Source organism: Brassica napus, chromosome A9 (genome assembly GCF_020379485.1).
Source record: "Brassica napus cultivar Da-Ae chromosome A9, Da-Ae, whole genome shotgun sequence".
NCBI classification, from domain to species: Eukaryota; Viridiplantae; Streptophyta; class Magnoliopsida; order Brassicales; family Brassicaceae; genus Brassica; species Brassica napus.
Window position 1 is genome coordinate 6,236,321 of NC_063442.1, and position 15,893 is coordinate 6,252,213.

The 15,893-nt window shown below is 37.8% G+C and overlaps 4 protein-coding genes and 1 long non-coding RNA gene across 6 annotated transcripts; 3 read left to right on the plus strand and 2 right to left on the minus strand.

Annotated features, from left to right (window-relative positions):
- Positions 1-6: 6 nt before the first annotated feature.
- Positions 7-1,767, minus strand: LOC125577782 (polyprenol reductase 2-like). 2 transcript variants are annotated; one of them, XM_048739603.1, is made up of 6 exons: positions 1,430-1,767; positions 998-1,266; positions 719-926; positions 538-636; positions 378-449; positions 7-288 (listed from the first exon to the last, which is right to left on the minus strand). In XM_048739603.1, the coding sequence occupies exons 1-6, from the start codon at positions 1,589-1,591 to the stop codon at positions 184-186; spliced, it is 915 nt and encodes a 304-aa protein (XP_048595560.1). In that variant the 5' UTR covers positions 1,592-1,767; the 3' UTR covers positions 7-183. The 2 variants fall into 2 exon arrangements, with proteins under 2 accessions (XP_048595560.1, XP_048595561.1); XM_048739604.1 differs by having other exon boundaries at positions 998-1,289; positions 1,430-1,605.
- Positions 1,768-4,434: 2,667 nt separating this feature from the next.
- Positions 4,435-4,973, plus strand: LOC125577783. The gene is made up of 2 exons (XR_007316170.1): positions 4,435-4,507; positions 4,588-4,973. It is a non-coding gene; the product is annotated as an uncharacterized LOC125577783 (long non-coding RNA).
- A 630-nt stretch (positions 4,974-5,603) lies between these two features.
- Positions 5,604-7,264, plus strand: LOC125577997. Its single transcript, XM_048740224.1, has 3 exons — positions 5,604-6,155; positions 6,240-7,055; positions 7,160-7,264. Exons 1-3 carry the CDS (start codon positions 5,604-5,606, stop codon positions 7,262-7,264), a joined length of 1,473 nt encoding a protein of 490 aa, XP_048596181.1.
- A 2,671-nt stretch (positions 7,265-9,935) lies between these two features.
- LOC125577998 lies at positions 9,936-13,438 on the minus strand. The gene is made up of 6 exons (XM_048740225.1): positions 12,524-13,438; positions 11,775-12,401; positions 11,556-11,687; positions 11,260-11,447; positions 10,644-10,725; positions 9,936-10,556 (listed from the first exon to the last, which is right to left on the minus strand). The coding sequence occupies exons 1-6, from the start codon at positions 13,436-13,438 to the stop codon at positions 9,936-9,938; spliced, it is 2,565 nt and encodes an 854-aa protein (XP_048596182.1).
- Positions 13,439-14,833: 1,395 nt separating this feature from the next.
- LOC106360735 (peptidyl-prolyl cis-trans isomerase-like) lies at positions 14,834-15,781 on the plus strand. Its single transcript, XM_013800388.3, has one exon. The coding sequence runs from the start codon at positions 15,124-15,126 to the stop codon at positions 15,637-15,639; it is 516 nt and encodes a 171-aa protein (XP_013655842.2). The 5' UTR covers positions 14,834-15,123; the 3' UTR covers positions 15,640-15,781.
- The last annotated feature ends 112 nt before the right edge of the window (positions 15,782-15,893 follow it).

Here is a 15,893-nt window from a genome sequence, read left to right on the forward strand (position 1 = left end):
TTATCATTGTTCTAAAAAGTATATTTTTCCCGCACACGGTTTAGTTTGTATTTGATAATCTAATCAGACACGTATGAATTTGATAGAATGCTGTATTCTATTTGTTCATCTAACAGCATTTTTGCGTGAATATTCAACAACCATAACCTTGATTAATAAGTTGTGTTCTCTCTCTTAAACCATTTAGTAAGCAAAAGGGAAAATGGCATTCCGGTTAGCCGGATAATTCTCAAACTTCCGGAGATACCACCGGTGAGTTTCTCCAGCTGCTAATGTCAGATTCCCAACCTACAAAGAAATGACATAAATAAAATTTCTCTGAATCCAAACAAAACATTTCATTAGTAATCTTGACAAATAAGGGAAGTGCACCATACCACGAAACCAAAGAGTAACCAGATGGTTACATCTGTTCCTCCACTCGCAATCAGCAAACCCGCATATAAAACCTTATATTACAGAGCATCATATACCATTTAGTGAAGACAAGAAAAAAAGAACATGAAGATGTCTACTAGGGGGAAGAGGTATTATTACGATTTCTGCCAAGTAATGTGGACTAGAGACGATCTCAAACCAATCTCCATGTGGTATTATGTACTCTCTCGCTTGGCTAGGACTTTCTCGAAGCGAGCCCTGCAGTAACAATTTTTTTAATAATCTCTCATGATCTAAACACACATACAAACAATGAGACCAAATTTTAAAGAAAACATACGAGAATTGCGTGACAGCGTCGCTGATGTAACCATCCCCAGAGAAAAACAGCTGCACCAATCAACTGGCACCATCCGAGCTTCATCAAAGGGCTTAAAGAAGATAATAAATCAAACTCAGGGGCTGAGGAGGTACGGCTATTTCCAGCGAATGTTACCACCTCTGGAGCTATATTGACGCAGAGTGATAAAGGCGCTGCTGTATAGAAACTAAAAAAGCTCAAATTAAAACTCAATCAAAACTAATAAGACAATAGTTTTTTTTTTATTAACAGACTTACAACAATCCAGTGAGGTAGCCAAGGATGTTCATCCGAGCAGAAGGGCTATACTTGAAGACATAGAATGACTCCATAAGGCGTCTCAGAACTTGGATCTCCATCAGGACAAGTAGAAACACTGCGCGCCACACTTTGGACAAATGGAACTCGTCAGACGTCAAAGGGGTCATTTTGAAAGCGTACATCCACGTGGCAGCGAGCAGAAGAGTCGTCCACGCCACACCGAGAACATAGAAGTGAGCAAAGTGTTTCTGAGGAAGTGTCCACTTCTGCATTGTTTCAAAACAAGAAACTGAAACAGAACACATGTGAAACTAAAAAGCTGAGATCCCAAACTAAAGTAGCAATTGTTTGGTTCTGTAACTGAAACATGAGTTTCAATCGGATTAACAAGGAAGGTAACTGAATAAAGTGACAAGCTTTGATGAATACCTGAGAAGACGAGGAGGGCTGGAGAATCTTGCCTCTCCTGGCGAAACCCAAAACGAGTTGGTGAAAAGATGTCAGCTTTGAATTGGGTATCGAAGCGATCAACATAGGAAGTATAGCAGCGATCCAAGCAACTCTAACCAACCAAACTATCCCCAATTCCATTCTCTTCTTCTTCTTGTTGAGAGTGAGAACCAGTTGTGAAGTCACTTTGTTTGGTCCTTTCGAACACAATCCACGAGTGGGAATGGATCACTGTGTTGATTGGGTTTTTGTGATCTCACTAATTATGGCGTAGATTGGTTTGCCGGCCCGTTATGACCAGTACTTCAGCGTTTGCATCGTTTGATAAAACCAGATCCGAAAAAGTAGCATAAACCCGAATCAAAACTTGTCACAATACCAGAATGGATCAAAAAAATTTAATACCGGAAGAACCAAACCAAAACGTCTCTGAACCTAAATATTTCGGATACCTTAAAATACCTGTATCATAATTATATATTTAAATATATTATTATTTTTAGATAAAATATGCAAAATTTCCAAAATTCCTGAAAATATCAAAAATTATCCAAAATAACAAAAAATAAATAACTAAAAGGCCGATTTGGCTGGAAAACAACGAAACATAAGATTATTAGGTATGCATGCAAGGGAAAAATTAATTAGGTAACCGGAGCACACAGCAAATTGGAAATTACGTAGTAGTCCTCATAGAGCTCCAACTTGAGTAGCGTAGCCTGATATCTTCTTACGGTAGGCAAATCTAGTTTAGATACTAGTGTCAGGTGGTGTCTCCGAAAATGACATTTTATCTTACATATATTAGCAAATGTATGGGATATATGTATTTATTCGAAAGCGCGATAGAGCGCGTTGAGTGGTATACGAACCCTAACAATTTTTTGTTATCAATAATAACAAGTAGTCCTTCAATACTAATATAATGATATATATCGGGGTAACTATTTTTGAACTTATACCATGACCACTCATTTTAAAAAAAACGATACAAATAAATATGCAGAAGCTGCCTTTATTTTCTCTTGGCTCGTCAGTTATGGTATAACGATGATGTCGATAGAGTGGAAAGTTCAACGTTAGAAATGATGATGCGCTTTGGTCAACAAGGATGGTTTGAGAGAAAACGTTAATATGTTCCTTTTGTAAATAGATCTTACTTGAAGCTTCCAACAGTGGTCATTTCTTAGTAAAGCAAATAAGACAAATCGATTGAAGTGTATAACTTGTAGACGTGTCTGAATGAAGTCCACAAAAGTAAGGAGAAAGAAGTAGTGAAATAATTAACCGATAAAACATAAGGTTTGATAGGGAACTAAACCATATGGACGTTAAACCAAAGGGAAAACTAAACCGAATGAAATTTTTATTTAACTTGAATTGAGCTAGACCAGGTTGGATAAGCACGAAATTTAAATGCTTATTTAACAAAATATAGCAAATGTGTCAGAGATATTTTATGTAACCTAAGGTTGAATCATTATGTCTAGGACTAGGTAGCTGGCCGCATTTAATGCTTTGTATAAGCTGGATTATGTGGAAGAAACTCCACCGTCTTCATCCATTTTGCGCTATAAAAGGAGGCTACCAGCACCTCAATTCTGCAAAACAAAATTCCCCCAATAATACAGTTCTGGTAGATTGATTCCGGCAACAGCCTGCGAAGAAGGGATTAAAGGTACGTCCGCAGATTTTTTTTATGATTCAACATTCACTATATAGAGAGAGTTAATTACGGTATAGTTTTGTTGACGCTTCTTGCGTGCATGTACCAGATGGGTAGGTTATTTCGGCTCATCATGGGCCTTTGGTGTAAGTCGTCAACCGGCGTCTGGAATTTCAAAGAAACCCCAAATTCTGAGGGCGAAGCGTTGATTATCAACAGGACAGATTCTGTAGATGGTATCGTTGAGAGGATCCGTATAACTCTGAACCTAGGTATTCTCATTCCTGTTGTGTTGACCTATCAGCTCCCGCCGTGGATGCTCCATCCTGATGGCCCAACGACTCCGCCGATCACTTTGGTTAGTAACAAAGACGTCGAAATCATGACAAGTGTAACAATTTTCTTACACTAACCGAGTGTATATGATTTTTATTTGGAAGATTTGGTTGGAGGTCATCCGATCGTGTGTAGTAAGCATATGCTGGAGATCATGTTCAATGAACCACAATTGCTACTCGTCTTCCGTGTCGCTCTAGAGATAGAGATGGTCTACGGTCTAGAGAATGATGATGATCATAATGCTGAACCTCCTGACAATCTTACCATAAACGAAAGTGAATTTCTATCTTTTGAGGGAGCGGTTCCCTTATCTCTTGATCCACTCGACAACTACAATACTCAAGATGAAGGTAAACATACTGTATAAGTAAAATATCCAATATTATATGATCTAGTTGTCTTACAAACTTGATTATTGCGAATGTTAAAACCCGTTTAAAATTTGAATTTATACGCGCTATATATAGAAAAAATCTTGGTTATTATGTCAAAATAAGTATGCGCATGTGGTTATCATTATACAGATCTTTTATTAATATAAACCGGATTTTAACGATGTAAATATATTTGATTTGTTCTGATACATATATGAGGTGTTGACGCCCTGAATCTAACTTTTTTGTTAGTGCTCTATGGAGAACCGATAACTATCGAGGATCTACAAAACTCAGTTCCAAACTTTGAAGCAACCCCAATGGTTCATCAAGGCGATACCTTTGACCAAGAACCCCTTCACGTGTGGGAAAACATGGCTGAGGACGAAACGTACTGGGATGGCATGATGGAAAGAGAGAGGGCATTTGAGGTTTATATTGCACGGTCCCCACTCCCAACAGAAGAAGTTATAGGATTATCGCTTGCTCACAATAGGAGGGTATGTGCCCCACAACCTGAAACTTTCATTGTCATCGACGATGATGATGACAATTCCTACACTGGCTCGACCAATGGAAACAACGAACTCGATAACATCATTGCCCTCCCTCCACCCGTTCAGATAGAACCTGATTCTACAGTGGACAATATCAACAGCGTAACAGTCCTCACAAGAGGTATTTAGTTAAAAATGTGATAACATATTCTGTTTATAAACTGGAGTGTACCGAATATAACGAGGCGTTGTTCTTCACAGGTGAACCATCCGCTGCGGAAAAAATAATACACACTGTTGATGCTCCTAACAATCTACATGCTACGTCTCCGACCGCAACTGGTGCCACTACTGAACCTTTCCTTGATCTCACACTCGGGGTGGGAATAGGAAATAACAGGGCTGATCCAGAGCCTCTCAGTGACGGCGGAGACGCCTCGTCTGAATCTGAAGATGGTTGTGGTGGGTTTGATCCCCTAATTTAAAACAAATAACCTAAATTATAACTAAGTTGCCTATCTTTTGATGTGAAATATATGGGCGGGGGAAAAGCTTTTTTTTTTGGTTATCGTAAACGGAAAGACGGAAATGACAATATGTAATATGACCTTGTAATGTAAAATATTAATGTGAAATATGTTTATGTACTTCCTGATGTAGCATGATACTAATATAACTATCATCAAAATAATATGTAGGAATCGAAACTAACAATGCGGATGCATTGTATGAAGGGAAGGTGTTTAAAAGTATAGCTGATTTCAAACAACAAATTGCTTTATACGCTTTGCGAAATAAATTCCGTTTTAGGAATGCTCGATCAACTCCCGGCGGAATGGTCCTGAGATGCGTAAGTAGTTCATGCAAATGGAGGATTTACGCAGTCAAAATGAAGAATGTTGAAAAATACGAAATACGGAGAGTTATTTCTGAACATATGTGTTCAGTTGACGAAAGAGCAGGTATAAATCATATAAATAACATAAGCTGTTCCAATTTTCCTTCAAATAATAAGCGGTGATTGATATAATCTTAACGTAAAAGACGTACGCAAGTCAGAGTGATTATAGTATGAAAAAGTTAGCTTTAGAATTTATATACGGTTTCTTTTGTGGTTAGTAACGATGGAGTGGTACAAATAGTTGTTTACTCAATTTAAATTGATAGTTTCACATAACATGTTACCTTATGAAAAAACGAAACAAATAATAAATATAACTGGAAAACTTTTAAACGCAGGCTATGAAGCACAAGCAACACATATGGTCATTGGGGAAATGATAAAGTCAAGGTTTGCAGGAAACGGTGGAGGACCACGCCCAAACGAAATCATACAAGTCATGCTCGGTGATCACAACGTAAGGATATCTTATTGGAAAGCATGGCGATCAAGAGAAGTTGCACTAGAACATGCAAAAGGTTCATCTGCCACGTCTTATAGATTGCTTCCAGAATACCTACATAGACTCGTGGTGGCAAATCCCGGTTCAGTGGCAGAAATGCACACGGTTTACGAACAAGGGATTGGTCATCGGTTCAAATACATGTTTCTTGCCCTCGGTGCATGTATCAATGGTTTCAAACATATGCGTAATGTCATTATCATCGATGGAGCACATTTACGAGGCAAATATGCGGGATGCTTACTCACTGCTTCAGCACAAGATGGCAATTACCAAGTATTTCCTATTGCCATTGGAATTGTTGATGGTGAGAACGACAAAGCTTGGGAGTGGTTTTTTAAAATGCTGTTAAAGTTTATCCCCAACAACAATGATGTTGTTTTTGTTTCGGACAGACACACCTCCATATACAATGGAATATCCAAGGTAAAAATACAAAAATAGATAGCATGGAATGTTATGTTTATAGTTATGAGAAGATTACTATAACTGAAATATATATACGTGTAGGTCTATCCCGCAGCACAACATTGTGCATGTGTGCTACACCTGAAGCGGAACATCAAGACTTATTTCAAAAACAAGAACCTTGGATACTTGGTGAGCAAGGCAGCTAGAGCATTCAGACTAACTGAATTTTACATCGCCTTCAACGAAATCAAAAACATCAATGCTTCATGTGCGGAATACCTAATTGGAATAGGGTTCGAGCACTGGGCCAGGGCACATTTTCCTGGAAATCGATACAACATAATGACAAGCAATGTCGCAGAGACATGGAACTCTGTTCTTCGTGAAGCAAGAGAATATCCGATAACAGCTTTGGTGGAGTATATCAGAGTAAAACTAATGAACTGGTTTGCTGAAAGATGTAATGTCCCACAAGTTGGGAATGGAAGACTGACGGTACGTGTGAAGGAGATAGTTGAAGAAAATTTTCAAAACAGTGGTGGAATGCTAGTAAGACGGATTAACGATGTTGGGTTTGAGGTGAAAGACAAGGATGGTTGTTCATACCACGTTAATTTAGCCACCAAATCTTGCAGTTGTCATTCATTTCAGAAGCTCCTCATACCTTGCTCCCATGCAATCGCCTCAGCAATCAAAGAGAAAGTGAGTATCGAATCCCTTGTATCAGACTTTTACACTGTAGAAAACCTATCTTTGGTATATGGGGAAGATATATTACCCATAAGCAACGAAAGCAATACAAGTGGAGCTTCGACCGAAGTTGTAGGAGAAGCGGTCGAAATATTCCCACCCTCAAGCAGACGCCCTCCAGGTAGACCGCGGAAGAGCCGGATATTGTCAACCGGGGAAATACGGGTAACCATCTGCACTATCATATGTTTTGTATTTATTTCTGAAAAACCAGTAACAAAACTTTTATGTTGCAAGATGAAAACTCCACGAAAATGACATGTTTGTAGCCGGTGCAACGCGTCGGGACACAACAAAGCAAGTTGCAAAGTTGCGATATAAATGCAACCGGAAATATGCGAAGTTGGCGATTCTCGGATGATGAAGGTGTTTGATTGGTATGGTGGACTGTCAATGACAGAATAATGAAAACATGTGAATGTAAAATAGTTTATCCATGTTTGGACCGAGGCAGGATTGTAGTAATTCCCGGGATTGTCAAATAAATAAGATGCCAAATTTCGTCTCATGTACTTATATTCAAACATGAAAAACCTAATAAGTCGATGCTATAATTTAACTTGGTTATTATGCTTTCCCGAAACAACTGGTTTTGTAAAAATTTAAACCGGTGATATAGAGAAGCATAAATATAAACCACAACCTAGCTATATAAGGAGGTTAATTGGAGATAGTAAATCCGGTTATACGGTAAGAGAAATAAATATGTATATGTCAACCGGCTAAGGGAAGACAAGGTTGAAACAGTCTTACGGCAAACCAAACACAAATTCAATGTAATGCCTGATGTCTTATATATCCGAACTAGAAATCATAAAATTCATAACTACAGCTCACCCTAAACAATATTATGGTAAAGATAAATTAACTCTAATTTCCTATTTCCAATTAAAAGTTACAAATTTATAATAATTGGGTTAGAGTTTATGTACTTGTAAGTTAATCTTAAGAAATGTATAGAAGTCATACATGAATTATTTTAAGCTTATCGACACGATAATCGACTTAGCGTCATAAGATAGAAGATAATATATAACAGATGCATACATATAAGTTTTTGATAAACAAACATTACATCCAACGTTTTTACAACCGGAAATTAAGAACATATTAAACATAAAGCTGGAAGAAGTGAAAACACGCATACACTTCAATTATTCAGATAACATCACACCAACACTTTAAGACTTGAAGTACAAACCAACAGCATAGCCATATTCGCTTTAGTACGTTTGCGGCCGAAAGTAGAAGCATTCTTTTAATCTTCTGATGCAGGTGGAGAAGAGGCAGAACCTAATGAAATTCAAAACCATATATCAATTTCTCATGTGACTCTAATAATAACTTCGATATACAAGTACATGTCATACCTTCGCCTGTAACTTCATTGCTCGCAACACTGGAGGAGGCAGCATTCTGTCTTCCCTGTTTCTTAGCATTCTCAATTTGAAAGTGAGCCTTGTATATTCCAACCGTCTCTTGCTCGCTAAATATCTCCTCAAGTATTTCCTTACTAGCCACAAGTTCATTGTCAGCAAGTCCTACATCAAATTTTGATTATAACAACGTTATAGAATTAGAAGCTATTTATAATAAAAAGTATACAAATTCTAACCTTCAAACACAAATGTTGCCCCCCCAATGGTGAGAGTAGTTTCGCAGAGGAACTGGTAATAACCAACATCTTCTGCACCAGAGGAAACACATAGGGTAAGTTCAAGAAACCAGGAACGAAGACTCATCATTTCTTCAACCGCGGCGGTGGACGTCAGTGTAGTCGGTGGGGTGCGTGTTCCCTCAGGTTCAAGCAACCATTCTGGAGGGCGGTAGGCCATGACTAAGGGTGTATCCGGGTTCAATTTTAAACGATCACGGATAATAGTCTCGAGATCTTCCAACGTCTCCGTCGGCTTGATCAAAACCGTATACCCAAGAGCAGTTGGCTTCCTCTGGAATGTCCAATGGCCGTCGTCATTACGGTCCCATGCACCATGAGCTAAACGAACACGTAGTGCTGTTGACATCTGCATGAAACAAACGATGGTCATTAATTAAACTAGATAGGAAAATAAACATGGCAATACAAATTTAAACCTTCTATGATATATCGACGAAATGGGAAGTTGATGAAACTTGTTTGAGGATTCCTAAAACAGGTCTTACGATATTTATAGAGTACGGAATAACATAAGAAGAAGATAAGATCAACAAGTAGGCATATAAGAAAATATTATAACAAATTAGGGTTCTGCTCTAGTATAGATATAATGATTATATTCGTATTCTGGCAAAGACGACAATAAGGTGTTGTCTTCTATTTGAAAAATTTGAAATCCAAAGCAATTTTCTATACGCGTGCCTGACTTGAAAAGACCAGCACATGGAGTAATCGATTTCCATCTAATACTTTGAGCTATATGTATTATTTTGTAATGTAGGTTAAATGTGTTTCATATCCTGCTTTTTTAATGTGTTCAATATCTTGGTATTTTAAATGATTACATCATCTTTAAAATATGTCGACAACTATTACGTTGTAATTTACTACATAATATCGACCTTCCTAGAAAAGAATGACACAAACATGTCTTAATCCGGTAATTATGCAACTCAACTATATTAATTTTACCAAAAACAATTAACCTTTACCAAAAACATTCGTTCGAACTATATATATGAACTAATATACAATGCAGTAACAGACTCCTCATTTGGTTACCTAGAAACTAAATTTTTATTATAACAACGTTCAAAGTTTGATACACAGGGTCTTGCTAAAAAGAAAATCAAATTAAGGCCAACTAATATAAGATATAGCACGGATACTAAATTAACAAAGCACATTTAATTCAGCATATTAAACTTCAACAATCGACAATGTTATAAAGATATCCACAAGAACAGGAATGAAGATGACATAAAGTAGGTACATGGGAAATAGATGACAATGTTATTAAGATGAAGCATTGTTTTAGAAACAAGCACAGTCAACATTACAGTATTTCAGCTAAAAAAAAGACAATAACCGACAATAGTTACCCTTATCTAAAGCTCCTCCTTGAACTCATACACCAATATCGCTGCACGCCTCCCTTCTGCTTCTAGACGTTCATGGCTGATATTTTTACACGCTTCAGTACCATACACAGCGTGGTTGGCCATTAATAGCACAGCCATCAATCCAGAATCCGATGGATTTTTATTTTGTGAGACAAACTTTGGCCTAGCAACATCGTAACACTGAATAACATTGTCATCTCCTATAGGTTGACAGGCAAATCTAGCGAGATAAGGTAACATCTGCACGATGGGTTTTAAATCCGTCTCCAACGACCTCTCCTTATACAATGATATATTGCAATCGAGAACAGTGATAACCCCAATTCCAGCATCAAAACATATGCCAACCCAATGTTTGTTTCCAAGATTGCATGGAAAGTAATACCTTGTCGGATGCACCGCTGCGTCATTAGCCGAAGGAAAAATATCCCGCAATCCTTTTGGAAACATGTAACCCTCTTTGTTTCTACTCTTTACAAACTTTGGAAAAGTCTTGTTTATTGCAGCTACAAACTTGGTATCAAGTAATGCAACAGAAGATCGACCTTCTTCAGAAAGGTGTAGAAGGGTCGACCGACGTACAACTCGGATTAGAATATCTATAACCTGCCACAATATATAACCAAGGACTGAGCAAAAAAAGAACATTTGTCAATATATATATGGGAATCATGTTACAAAAATAATTCAAACCTTTGCTGACATAAACCGTGACCTCTCTAGAATAAGACGAATGTCTTTTCCACTAGCAAAAAGTCCAGCAACGTTCACCGTGCTATACCACAAATTATAGGTAATAATATATCCATTAACACTTGTAACGCCTACTTTGATTTAGTTGATACATGGAATGTAGTTAGAGCATCAGCATTGAAGGATTATAACAAAGTTCACACAGTTTTCCACACAAAAAAATATTAAAATATTTCAATAGTATTGAACCCGCGTCGCGCGAGGTCGCTGGGAAGACCCGGTATCATAACTGTTCTGCGGGCCCCACGCCACGCGGCGGCCCGCAATTGGATGAATATTAATTTTTTTTTTTTTTAAAAAAAAAAAAAAAGAAAAGCGAAATTAAAATAATAATAATAGGAACATTGGGAATCGAGAAGAGAGGTTTACCAATGCTGATGGTCTTATATACACTTACAACTTGTCGTTCAGTTTGGTAGACAACTGCACATACTTCCTTTCCATCTCAGATATACTATCCAATGGAAATACAAACTTCTAAGATTCCCTAACCCGCGTCATTATATGACGGCCACATTGGTAATCATCAACAAGTGTGGATGGAACCGTCCTCTACCTCTTACTTTTCCGTGAAACTTGTACTTCCGCTATATTGTCATCAACGTTCATCTCAGAAGTTGTGTTACGTAGAGGAACCTCTGCAGGCACCATATTTAGCTGCCCCTGATTCATCTCTTCCTGAGTTAAACCCAGGGAGAACGACGGTTCGTCCGTTATGTTGTGTTCTTGCCTCTTATGTGCCTCCTGTAGCGAAAATATTAAAATAATAGTTACCATAATCTATTGGAGGAATTATACAACGAGCATATAATATCATATGGAAACCCAAAGAAAACAAATATAATATGTTACCAAACGTTGCTGTAACGAAATTTGCCGTGTCTGATTCTCGCTATTAGCTGATTGTGCACAGGTCTCTGGTTGTGGAGTAACACATACAAATCCGGTTGCCACATCATCTTTGTTCGTTGATGGCAAATTCACCTGCTTATAAAAAAAATGTTTTGACATAAACATCCAAGCTAGTCCTAAAAAACATAAGACGAGGTTTATAAAGAAATAATTGCAAACCTGCGTCATATGTTTCGATCGTGGAGGCGTAGAGTAATCACTTAAGTTTCTTAGAACGTTTTTGATTGTATTTGCATTAAGATCACGTGCAGGAGTTGAATGAGTAGAAAGAGCTGCTGCTTCGGGCGGAGCAGCTGATGGAATATTTGATGGGCCATTCTGCCATTCGAATACATCTTTCACCATAGCGGAAACCATATCCTTAACACATTTAATCATTTCTTCCTTCAACTTAACAAACAAATCATCAACGTGTACGACAACTTTGCCCTCAATTGCATCAACCATTGCACATGCCGAATTAATGTTCTTATCCATAATAGCTAACTGAGGTGTTATTTTCTCTATCACAAGGGCAGCAACATTACCCGGATCAATCCTTTCAGAATTGGACTGGACATTTGATGATTTCCTTCCCTTAGAAGTTAATTTACTCATTTGTCGCATACGATCGACATCACTCTTCCTAACTCCTCCACGAAATTGAGATGTTTGGAACTCATGGTTTGCGTTGATAAGCGCAACGAGGTTGTCAACTTTGAAATCTTCCTCTTCGTCGGACCACTCGCATCTACCTTCATCAATCGGACGGGTAGAGTCCTCACATAGGATGCTACAAACATACACCTATACATAGAAATAATGTTATCCGATCGGCTTTGCCTCAAGGGTTATACTATGTACACAACTACCATTATTTATACGCCACAACCTAACTTTATAACTTTAAAACAACATCTTTCACTTACATTGCCTCTCTTGTCTACATTTCGGGCGTGGGCGGGGTTAAGGTTCTGTTTCTTAGTAAATATATCACGCCCGTTTCCTTCTATTTCCTCGCTATCTGACTCAGAAGAAGAACCAATCTCTTGCACCCCCTCTGTCAACGAAGGCACAGCTTCGAGCATAACAAGCTGGAGAGCTAACGCAAATCCCTTAACAGCAATTGTATTTTGGGACAAACCTACCTCATCTCTCTCTTTGATACTACACATCAGCATATCGAATGATAGTCTCCCCCAAGGATAAGAAAAAAATTCTTCAAGATCTTCAATTGCTTCAGCATGCTCTCTGGATATCTTCATGTTAAGACTAGTTGGGAGGAGCACAGACTCAAGAAGTGCCAGGCAAGCATATTTGATCCGGATTTCCCTGTCCTTGACTGTTTTCCGATAGAGCATCTTCATGATAGATGAGACTGTCACGACCTCGACTTTTCCAAATAAAGATGGCCAATACGGCCTTTCGGAAATGGTTTTCTTAAGCTTCATCTTCGACTTCTTCGGAAATTTACCGCATGGTAATCCGGTTACAATCGCAAACTCTCTTAGAGAAAACCTAACAGGTTTCCCAGCACATCGGAACCACACTTCATGTTTCTTCTTCGTTTTCAGTTGCCTGGATAGCATATATCGAGCAAATCTACCAGAAAAAACTGGTTTCTCTGCAATCTCTATCAATTTTCCAAAAGAAGATCGCCTAATAATATCGACCTCTTCTTCCTCTAACGCATTAAAAATTCTTTTCAAAGCACTAGATGATTGATATGTCAACACACGAACACCGACTGGTTCCTCGCCGCCTGCAAACATCATATCCGGAATCAGCCCCATTTCTTCCTCTTCCGGTGAGTCCGGACAATCAATAAGCCGTGCACACACCATCGTCAGGACCTTAACTTCGTTTTTTACTCCAAGAACTTGAACTTAGTTTACTCCGCCCAGAAAAGAAGAAGAATAAATATGAATAGTGTTTGCAAATAATAACGAACCGGTTAACAGATATTTCCAGTAGTAAAGATCTCAGTTGCGTGATTTAGTTGCCTTTGATTTATTATTGCTACATAGACTAGGTAGCGTACTGTTACTATAGGTTAGGGTACAGACACGTGCAGTACAAACGTTATAGGGATATAATCGGGATATATGGTTAATTGAACAAAGGTGAAACTGTCACCTAAATAATCTTTTTCCCGTGTGTATGAGATGCAATTGTCCTAACTAAAATAGCAAAAATACTTAAAACATCGAAAAATTCCTAACGTTTTTCATCCAATGTTTTTTTAGTTTTAGATATGTTATCATACAACATTCAAATTTATATGCTGTGTTTTTTATTTTTTAAATTTTGAAGATTTTTATTGATATTTAAATTTTAAAATTTTAACATAATTGAAATGTATACTCTAAATCTGGACCGAAAGGATCCCGAACCAACATTTATAAATATCTAAATGGGTTTGAAATCTCTAACTCCAAAAATTTAAAATTCCAAAATAAACCGAAACAAACCTGAATGAATACACGAATCTACATCCCTACCAAAAAATCTTTGAAGGTATTATGCTTTTACATTATTTTTTTTACCACTAATCATGTTTACTTTCATTAGAGACATTTTCCCAAATACCTAAAGTATGAAGTTTCATTACAGAAACAAAAAAACTATTGTTATAAACAACAATAGTTACAAATACTTCATTATGAAAAAAATCAAAATTAACCCTATTTCATCATTTATAAAAGTTTAAGAATTATTTATACAAGTTTATAAACCTAACATCAATACTAAACCTTACACAATAATTACTAAACCCTAAGTTCAAATATTAGAGTATTTTTGAAAAGTGATATCCAACTTAATGTATTTCTAAGTAATTTTTCAAAACTAAACCATATTTTAATATAGTTTAAATGAAATCTTTTTCATATAATTGAAAAAAACGAACCAAAATGCAAAAAAAAAATGCAAAAGTTTTTTGAAAATGAATATTTGATTCAAAACAGAAAAACCGAAATCTGTATTGAATTTTTTTCATTCTTATGTGTTGCACTATTATTTTTTTCCTGAACAACTATTGTTGCACTATTTATTTTTGTACTTATAAAATGCTACATTGGAGTCTTGGACTATAATTGTCTTCGTCAACGACACAAAACAAAACAAGAACCAATTGGGAAATTTACTTCACTATCCGGCCACCTTACCAAGCCGAAGCTCACTTAGTGAAACGACGTCGTATAACCCTAGCTCCGCGAATCGTGTTCTTTTTTTTTTTTTTTTAACAACCGCGAATCGTGTTCTTATCCAGTAAAAAGTGGAAACAACATATTCTCTGCCTCGGATCCACGCAACTTTTAACCCTAGTCAGATTCAACCTAACCACAGTTAGCCTCACCCCTCCAGGATTCTCCCACGTGGACAAATCGACGATCAGTAAAATATTTTTTTTAAATTATCCCATCGCTTTAATTCGTCCTCTCCCTATATCAGTCCCCTCTTCGTCACCTCTTTAGCTAAATCACACCAAAACCCTAATCTCTCCCAAAGCTTCTCTCTCACACCCAAAATGGTTAACCCTAGAGTTTACTTCGACATGACCGTTGGCGACAAAGCCGCCGGCCGCATCGTCATGGAGCTTTACGCCGACACAGTCCCCGAGACGGCCGAGAACTTCCGTGCCCTCTGCACCGGCGAGAAAGGAATCGGCAAATCCGGAAAGCCGCTCCACTACAAGGGCTCGGCTTTCCACCGCGTGATCCCCAAGTTCATGTGCCAGGGAGGAGATTTCACCGCCGGGAACGGAACCGGAGGAGAGTCGATCTACGGCATGAAGTTCAAAGACGAGAACTTTGTCAAGAAGCACACCGGTCCGGGTATTCTCTCCATGGCCAACGCTGGTTCGAACACGAACGGATCTCAGTTTTTCATTTGCACTGAGAAGACATCGTGGCTCGATGGGAAGCATGTTGTGTTCGGTCAAGTTGTCGAAGGGATGGATGTCGTTAGAGACATTGAGAAGGTTGGATCTGACAGTGGAAGGACTTCTAAGAAGGTTGTGATCGCTGACTGTGGTCAGCTTTAGATCTGATGAGGGAGAAAAGAGAGAGGTTGTTGATCCAATGGTAGCTTTGTGTTCTTTTCTGTTGTGTTTTTTTTTTGTTCTGGTTTTCTCTGTGTTTCTATGGCTACCATTGAATAATAATGATAATGATTAATCTTAGTTATTATTGCTCTAATTAAATCTGTTTTAACATTATTATCAAACACGTTATTCGGAGAATAGTAAAGCTTTATATAAAATAAAATAACAAATGTGTGGAAAAGTTGTGATTGGAG

Bases quoted from the DNA above. Each gene is read 5' to 3' on its own strand.
- LOC125577782 (XM_048739603.1), bottom strand. From the start codon at position 1,591: ATGGAATTGGGGATAGTTTGGTTGGTTAGAGTTGCTTGGATCGCTGCT. The intron at 1,267-1,429 runs GTATTCATCAAA...GAAACAATGCAG, and splicing joins AGCCCTCCTCGTCTTCTCAG to AAGTGGACACTTCCTCAGAA. The intron at 637-718 runs GTATGTTTTCTT...TTGTTACTGCAG, and splicing joins GACGCTGTCACGCAATTCTC to GGCTCGCTTCGAGAAAGTCC.
- LOC125577997 (XM_048740224.1), top strand. From the start codon at position 5,604: ATGATAAAGTCAAGGTTTGCAGGAAACGGTGGAGGACCACGCCCAAAC. The intron at 6,156-6,239 runs GTAAAAATACAA...ATATACGTGTAG, and splicing joins TATACAATGGAATATCCAAG to GTCTATCCCGCAGCACAACA. The intron at 7,056-7,159 runs GTAACCATCTGC...ACATGTTTGTAG, and splicing joins TGTCAACCGGGGAAATACGG to CCGGTGCAACGCGTCGGGAC.
- LOC125577998 (XM_048740225.1), bottom strand. From the start codon at position 13,438: ATGGTGTGTGCACGGCTTATTGATTGTCCGGACTCACCGGAAGAGGAA. The intron at 11,448-11,555 runs GTAACATATTAT...TTTTCGCTACAG, and splicing joins TTTCGTTACAGCAACGTTTG to GAGGCACATAAGAGGCAAGA. The intron at 10,557-10,643 runs GTTTGAATTATT...ATATTGTGGCAG, and splicing joins CACGGTTTATGTCAGCAAAG to GTTATAGATATTCTAATCCG.
- LOC106360735 (XM_013800388.3), top strand. From the start codon at position 15,124: ATGGTTAACCCTAGAGTTTACTTCGACATGACCGTTGGCGACAAAGCC.